Source organism: Bison bison, unplaced genomic scaffold, assembly GCF_000754665.1.
Source record: "Bison bison bison isolate TAMUID 2011002044 unplaced genomic scaffold, Bison_UMD1.0 scf7180017864158, whole genome shotgun sequence".
Lineage (NCBI taxonomy): Eukaryota > Metazoa > Chordata > Mammalia > Artiodactyla > Bovidae > Bison > Bison bison.
In genome coordinates this window covers 4,632,402-4,640,921 of record NW_011494730.1, presented here as the reverse complement: position 1 = coordinate 4,640,921, position 8,520 = coordinate 4,632,402, and the positions used below count along the sequence as shown (strand labels likewise).

The 8,520-nt window shown below is 44.2% G+C and overlaps 2 protein-coding genes across 3 annotated transcripts in view; one reads left to right on the top strand and one right to left on the bottom strand.

Annotated features, from left to right (window-relative positions):
* LOC104989533 (UDP-glucuronosyltransferase 1-1-like) overlaps positions 1–8,520 on the bottom strand; it is a 129,344-nt gene that overhangs the window by 18,288 nt on the left and 102,536 nt on the right. The window lies entirely within an intron of this gene.
* On the top strand, positions 26–2,143 carry DNAJB3 (DnaJ (Hsp40) homolog, subfamily B, member 3). The gene has a single exon (XM_010841240.1). The coding sequence runs from the start codon at positions 1,170–1,172 to the stop codon at positions 1,902–1,904; it is 735 nt and encodes a 244-aa protein (XP_010839542.1). The 5' UTR covers positions 26–1,169; the 3' UTR covers positions 1,905–2,143.

Here is an 8,520-nt window from a genome sequence, read left to right as displayed (position 1 = left end):
TTTCTGGAACTTGGCCCACTTAGAATATTGTTTCCTGATCCTTCTAATAAGCTAAAACCCCAGAGGCACATAACAATTAAAAGAAGAGACCAGAGGTGTTCATTTGGAACATGTACATCATGTATAAAATCTAATTGTTCTTTTTCATGACTGCCATATTGCTAATATTGCCCAATTAGAAATGGAAAACTGCCACATAATTTAATCTGCACAAGATTCTTACCTTTATGCAACAAGAAGAGAATAAATTAAGAAGTTTTGATTTCTGCTTTTTTCTCCCCTAAAAGAAGTTAAAACTTTAAAGCCATTAAGAGATTTCAAGTTCACATTGAATTCCGCTGGGCTAAGAGATACGGGAGATCATGAGTAGGCATTCACGCATCCATTACAGGGACATTCAGGCAGGATTAAATTAGGTTGTTTGGTTTTCATGGTCCCCACAGGGTTTTGTTCTGTTTAGCATCATCAGGCAAGGAACTTATTATAACTTGGCAAGTTCAGTCTATTGTCAAAATATTATTCCCCTGAGGTCTCAATACTAGCCAGGCAGCCTCCCCATCACCCTAGCCAAGTAAAAGACTGGGAGCCCACCCCACCTCTCTCCCCCAGTATATTCCTTTTAAGAAACCCTAGCCATGTATACTGGATGGATATGTTCTGGATGGACACCGCTTGAACTGGGCAGGCCTGTACATCCTCTAACTTTGTAGATCAACACCAATAAAAAATGAGGAATGGCAAAAAAAATAAATAAATAAATAAGAAAATGACTTTCTTTCTTGATCCAAGACCTTGATTTCCTGACCAGAGATGGAACCAGTGCTCCCTGCATTGAGAGAACAGGGTCATAACCACAGGACCATCAGAGAGATACCTGTGAGAACTATCTGCTAAGGTAGTCAGAGCCACATCTCCCCGTTTGGTGATAACCGCTCAGTGGAGGTCGGGTGGGCGGAACAAATGAGTGGGCGGGGCCTCTGCGGCTGCGTGAAACCGGTCACAGAGCACCGCGTGAGCAATGCATTCTGGGCTCGCCCAATGAGACGCGGCATCATCACAAGGGGCGCCCACTCTGGGCAGCCTGGCCTGGTGGGCACTCGGGTCCGCGCCCCGGGGGCTGCCAGCCAGCACCTGTCCTTGGCCCGCGGGGCCGTTCCCGGCCTTCCAATATGGTAGACTACTACGAGGTGCTGGGCGTGCCCCGCCAGGCCTCGTCGGAAGCCATCAAGAAGGCGTACCGCAAACTGGCGCTCAAGTGGCACCCGGACAAAAACCCCGAGAACAAGGAGGAGGCGGAGAGGCGATTCAAACAAGTGGCCCAGGCCTACGAGGTGTTGTCCGACGCCAAGAAAAGAGACGTGTACGACCGCTACGGCGAGGCGGGAGTGGAGGGCGGCGGCGGTGGCCGCGCCGGCGGCGGCAGGCCATTCGAGGACCCCTTCGAGTGCATCTTCACCTTCCGGGACCCGGCCGACGTCTTCAGAGAGTTTTTCGGCAGCCGGGACCCATTTTCGTTTGACTTCTTTGGAGACCCGCTGGAGAACTTTGTGGGGGGTCGGAGGAGATCCCGGGGAAGCCGAAGCAGGGGGTCCGCGTCGCTCTTCTCCGCCTTCAGTGAATTTCCACCATTTGGAAGTGGTTTTTCTCCTTTTGATACAGGGTTTACCTCATTTGGTTCTATTGGGAATGGGGGCCTCTCTTCCGTCTCCATGTCCCGTGGTAGTGGGGGGACGGGCAACTTTAAATCCATGTCGACTTCCACCGAAATCATGAACGGCAAAATGATCACCACCAAGAGAATCGTGGAGAATGGCCAAGAAAGGATAGAAGTGGAAGAAGATGGGGAGCTGAAGTCCCTGATAATAAATGGCAAAGAGCAGTTGTTAAGCACTGACACCAAGTGATCCTGGTCCACGTTGAACTTAGAGCACAACTTGAGGAATAGCAGGGCGTTTTTTTTTTTTTTTAAGATTGCAAGCGAGCTCTACTTGCAAAACAACTGTACTCAAGAATTTATGAACAGTTCGTGCCAACGCCCATTTGTTGCTGCTGTTGGGCCACAGAATAGGACCTCTGTTTTTCTTTAAAACTGTTGTAAATATCTGTATGCACTTTGCTATTTATTAAACATAACCCCAGGGCAGACGCTGCTTATTTCGTGTTACTGAGACGGAATGTTCACCAGGGCACCTTCAACCTGGCCTTTCTACTTTATTTGCAATGTGAACCTAGTGGTTTGCTCTGATGTTAATGTTGCCAAGATAAATCAGTTTACTTCCATTTTTTAGCACAAAGTAGTAAGAGATATGAATATATTAATACTTTTGGTTTAAAGAATGGCATTTAGTTCCACATATTGCTGGTGACACAGTGAGAGTTAACTGTTTAAATAAAACATTAAGCCTAGGCTTTTTAAAAACAGTTAAACCTGGTTTCCCTGGTGGCTCAGAGGTAAAGCGTCTGCCTGCAGTCCAGGAGACCCAGGTTTGATCCCTGGGTCGGGAAGATCCCCTGGAGAAGGAAATGGCAACCCACTCCAGTACTCTTGCCTGGAAAATCCCATGGACGGAGAAGCCTGGTGGGCTACAGTCCATGGGGTCCCAAAGAGTCGGACATGACTGAGTGACGTCACTTAAGCCTGGTAAAGGTAATGTATTTAGTTTCTCATGCCTGCGCTAACAATTTACAATTTACCACAAATTCAGTGACTTGGAACAATGTGTATTTATTCTCTTAACGATCTGGAGGTCAGAAATCTGAAGTTGGTTTTGTAGGAATGAAGTCACTACTAACAGGGAACACAGATGGGCGGGCTGTAGTCCAAATAGTTGCAGAATCTAATATAGCTGAGCGACTACACACACACACACATACACATTCTCTCTCTCCGCACCCCCCCAACTCATTCTCCCTTCAGTGCTATGCTAAGTCACTTCAGTCGTGTCCGACTCTGTGCAACCCCATAGACGGCAGCCCACCAGGCTCCCCCGTCCCTGGGATTCTCCAGGCAAGAACACTGGAGTGGGCTGCCACATTTCCTTCTCCAATTTCCTTCTCCCTTCAAAGGCTAGGGCGAAACACTTAAGTGAATTCCTCACAGTTATACAATTGATTATGAGCAGCCTCAGGACAGTATTCAGATCGCTTGACTTAAGCAATAATGAAAAAAAAGAACAGTGGTGGTAATGACCAAAAACAATGAAAATCTCATTGCTAGCTTTTGATTGATTCTGCAACTATGACGGCTGGAAATGTAAAAAGCATTTCCGTAAGGCTAAACACAATTTTCCCATTGCCACATGCACAGTGTATCTCATCTCAGGTTGACAAAAGCCAGAAATTTTGGAAAGCTTTGAATAGTGGAAAGTTTGGAATATTGATTGAGTGGTGCAACATACACGAATCTGAGAGGTAGCTTTCTGTTGGCACATTTTCTGCCCTCAAAACCTTTTTGGGCATAGTTGCTTTAGGATATTCCATTACAAAGTATGCGACCCCCATCCATTGCTGCTGCTGCTAAGTCGCTTCAGTCGTGTCCGACTCTGTGTGATCCCATATACGGCAGCCCACCAGGCTCCGCAGTCCCTGAGATTCTCCAGGCAAGAACACTGGAGTGGGTTGCCATTTCCTTCTCCAATGCATGAAAGTGAAAAGTGAAAGGGAAGTCACTTGGTTGTGTTCGACTCTTAGAGACCCCATGGACTGCAGCCCACCAGGCTCCTCCGTCCATGGGGTTTTCCAGGCAAGAGTACTGGAGTGGGGTGCCATTGCCCCCACCCATTGGTCATCTCCAAAGACAGGTTTGCATAAGGCATGAGAGTGAAAAGATATCTGAACTGGACAGGCTAAAAATGCAGCTTGTTCTCTCATCTGAAATTATAATCACTCTTATTTGTGAGTCTACCACCTAGGGTACGGGTCTTGATTATACTGTATCTTCATCTCTCCTACACATCTCATTGTGGTTCCCTCTTTATATCTTTAATTATAGACTTGTCTTTTCTGCTAGTTTTCAGGCCTTTCACATCAGTATTCTATAAATGGTAATACTGGTGTTTCCTGGTATCAGCTGGTAAAAAATCTGCCTGCAGTGCAGTGGACCCCGGTTCCATTCCTGGGTCGGTAGCTCAGCTGGTAAAAAAAATCCACCTGCAATACAGGAGACCCCAGTTCAATTCCTGGGCCAGGAAGATCCCCTGGAGAAGGGATAGGTTATCCACTCCAGTATTCTTGGGCTTCCCTGATGGCTCAGATGGTAAAGAATCCACTTGCAATGCGGGAGACCTGGGTTTGATCCCTGGGTTGGGAAGATCCCGTGGAGGAGGGCATGGCAACCCACTCCAGTATTCTTGCCTGGAGAATCTGCATGGACAGAGGAGACTGGCGGGCTACAGTCCATGGAATCACAAAGAATTGGACATGACTGAATAACTACAGCATGGGAGGATGTGAATTCGAGTTCTTCCTTCAACATATTGGCCACTGCCCTCAATATAAAATTAATGAGATGTTTCACATTAAGTCTTCAAATCATGCTATGTATTTTACACTTACACCTATGTCAGTTTGGACTATCCTCATTTTAAGTGCCCAGTAGTCATATGTAGTTAGTGGCTACTTCATCAGATAACAAATGATCAATGTTTGTAAATGTTCCATTAATCCATCTAAAAATGCATATTTTCAATTTTCTAATTAAAAAGCTCAACACACTTAATTCTGAAAGTGATGTCTTAAAATATTTCCCCATTTAACTGAATTTTGCTCAATTTACATTTGAAATATTTAATAGTTTTTACTTTAAACATATAGCTGCTGAATTGGCACACATAGGTTTGACTGTTTCCTCATAAAGTTTGCCTTTTAAAAATGTTTAATCATGATAAAATACCCCAACATAAGATTTAGCATCTTAGCCATTTTTTAAGTGTACAGTTTGGTAGTGTTAATTACAGTCATATTGTTGTGCAACCAGTCTCCAGAACTGTTCATCTTGAAAAGCTGAAACTGTATACCCCTTAACATCTCCACAGTTTCCCCCACTTCATAGTCCCTAGCAACCTCCATTTTACTTTCTGTCTCTATGAATTTGACTACTCTAGGTTCCTCATATTAGTGGAGTCATACAGTATGTGTCTTTTTGATACTGACTTATTTCACTCAGCATCATGTCCTCTAGGTTCATTCATGTGGTCATATATGTTGTCAGAATTTCCTTCATTTTTAAGGCTAAATAATATTCTGTTGTATAGATGGACCACATTTTGCTTATCTGTTCATCTGCCAATGGACATGGGTTTCTCTCACCTTCTGGCTGTTGTGAATAATGCTGCTATGATGGGTATACAAATATCTCTTCGAGATGCTCCTTTCAATTATTTTGGGTATATACCCAGAAGTGGAGTTGCTGGATCATCTGGTAATTCTATTTAGTTTTTTAAGGAATCTCCATACTGTTTTCCATAATGGCTGTACCATTTTACACTCCCACCAACAGCACTATGAGGGTTCCAGTGAAGGAACCCTGTGGTGAGGGATCTGAGCCCCATATCAGGTATCCCAGACCAGGGTTCTGCATCAGGAAGAAGAACTTCCAGAATATCTGGCTTTGAAGGTCAGTGGGGCTCACTTTTGGGAGAACCAGAGGGCTGTAGGAAATCGAGACTTTACTTTTCAAGGATTCACACAAAATCTCATACACTCTGGGGCCCAGAGCAAAAGCAGGAATCCACTAGTCTTGGAGAACCTTCCAGAGAGGCAGGAGGCAGCAGAGATCATCCTGGGGATGTGGACACTGACAGCAGCTCTTTGGAGCGCTCCATTCTCTCATGATGACACTGCGCTGGCAATGGCCATTTGGGGATCAACCCTCTAGCTTATTAGTACCAGGACCCAGCCCCACTCTCCTTGCTTATAGGCACCAGTACTATGATGCTTCAGGTCAAGCAGCTAGCCAAGTGGGGACAGAGGCCCACTTGCTAACAGGCCAGCTGCCTAAGACCCCCTGAGTTCTCAGCCACCCAGCACCTGGACCCATTCACCAGAGGGCCCAGGACCTGGACTCCTACCAGTGCACCAGCACTAGCCCAAGGACGCCTAGGGCCCAGGCCCCATCCTCCAGTGGGACAACACCAAATCCAGGACCCCCAGGCCCTGCAGCCAGAGACCCTGGGTCACAACTCCACCCACCAATGAGCCAGCACTAACCCTTGGATTACCTGGACCCTGACCCTATCCTCCAGCAAGCTGACACCAGATCATGGACCCCTGGGCCATTCAATCAGAGATTCCAGGACCCAGCTCCACCTACAAGTGGGCCAGCATTAGCCCCAAGACTCAACCCACCCACAAGCAGGCTGGTACAAGCCTCAGGACTCCCTGGGCCCTGGCTCCATGTACCAGCAGGCCAAAACAAGTTTTGTGACACTCCAGACTGAAAGGTTGTTGTTGAATCACGCGAATACACCGGGATTCTTGGCCCCCGGAGGAGAAGAATTCAATCCGGGGCCAGAGACGAGGCTTGATCGCTCAGAGCTTTTGTGTAGTAAAGTTTTATTAAAGTATAAAGGAGATAGAGAAAGCTTCTGACATAGGCGTCAGAAGGGGGCAGAAAGAGTACCCCCTTGCTAGTGTTAATAATGAGGTTATATAATCCAAAGAATGTCTGGAGGTTGTAAAGACCTCCTCTGACCTACTCCCATAATTTACATTTTAAGATAACACTGTCCTCAGGCAAGATACATCCTTGTAAAGACCAGGTATACTCCCATAATTAACATTTTAAAATAACAGAAGGTTGAATCCAAAGACTGTCCTTAGGCAGGATACATTATTGATATATAATCCTAAGGAATGTGGAGAAAGAAAAAAAGTTTGTCCTTTCTTCCTCCTTGAGAATTCCAGACCCCTCTCTCTTTGGGGACCCCTAGACTCCCTATCAACCTGCCTAGGAACTGACTCTCTCAAGACCCCACAGCCAACCCATCAGATTATAAGCTGACTTTGCAGCAGAAATTCTGCAGGCTGGAAGGAAATGGCATGATATATTTAAAGTGATGAAAAACAACCAGAAGTGCCCTACTTGACACACCTTTCATTCCGATTCAAAGGAGAGGTCAAAAGTTTTACAGACAAGCAAAACTCACAGTCTAGCACCATGAAACCAGGTTTACAAGAATTTTTAAAGAGTGTTCTCTAAGTGGAAAAGTAAAGGCCACAATTAGAAATATGAAAATTACAAAAGAAAAAATTTCTTTGGTAAAGATAAATATACAATAAAGGTAGTACATCAACCACATATAAGGCTAGCAGGAAGGTTAAAAGACAAAAGTGGTAAAATCATCCACAGTGAGTAGCTAAGGGATACACAAAACAAAAAGGTGTGAAATATGTCAAAAATAGTAAATGTGGAGAGAGTTTGAAAACAGAGTTGTTAAAATGCTTTTGAACTTCAAATATTAACAATTTAAAATAATCACATATATATAGAGACTGCTACCAAGAAACCACATGGTAACCACCAACCAAACATCTATAACACACAAAAAAATCCAAATTAGAAAGGAAGAAGTAAAACTGTCACTGTTTTCAGATGACATGACACTACACACAGAAAACCCTAAAGACGCCACTAAAAAAACTATTAGAACTCATTAATGAATTTGGTAAAGTTGCAGGATATACAATTATTAACAGAAATCTGTTGCATTTCTATATACTGACAATGAACTATCATAAGAGAAATTAAGGAAACAATCTATTTCCAGTAACATCAAAATAATAAAACACCTAGGAATAAATATAGGAAGATAAAAGACCTATACTGAGAAATTTATAAGGCACTGATAAAAGTAATTGAAGACAACACAAACAGATGGAAAGATGTACCATATTCATGGATTGGAATAGTTAATATTGTTAAAACGACTGTACTACTTAAGGCAATCTACAGATTTAATAAAATACTTAATACAAATGGCATTTTTCAAAGAACTGTTACATGTACATGGTGATTAAGCAAATAACAAAAGATGATGAGATAAAACATTTTAAAAACACAGGTTGGTAAGAATGTAAAGAAAAGGGAACTGTAGTGCACTGCTGGAGGCAGTGTAAATTGGCACACCCACAATGGAAAACCGTACAACTGCCGCATGGTGCAGCAACTCTACTCCCGAGTATTTACACAAAGAAGACAAAAACAGGAATTAGAAAATACATACGCACCCCGAGGTTCATCGCAGCACTATCTACAATAACCAAAAATATTGGCTATTGAATATTCAGTTCAGTTCAGTCACTCAGTCATGTCCGACTCTTTGCAACCCTATGAATTGCAGCACGCCAGGCCTCCCTGTCCATCACCAACTCCCAGAGTTCCCTCAGACTCATGTCCATCGAGTCAGTGATGCCATCCAGCCATCTCATCCTCTGTCGTCCCCTTCTCCTCCCTCCCCCAATCCCTCCCAGCATCAGGGTGTTTTCCAATGAGTCAACTCTTAGCATGAGGTGGCCAAAGTA

Excerpts from the sequence above, each read along its gene's own strand:
- DNAJB3 (XM_010841240.1), top strand. The coding sequence starts at position 1,170 with ATGGTAGACTACTACGAGGTGCTGGGCGTGCCCCGCCAGGCCTCGTCG.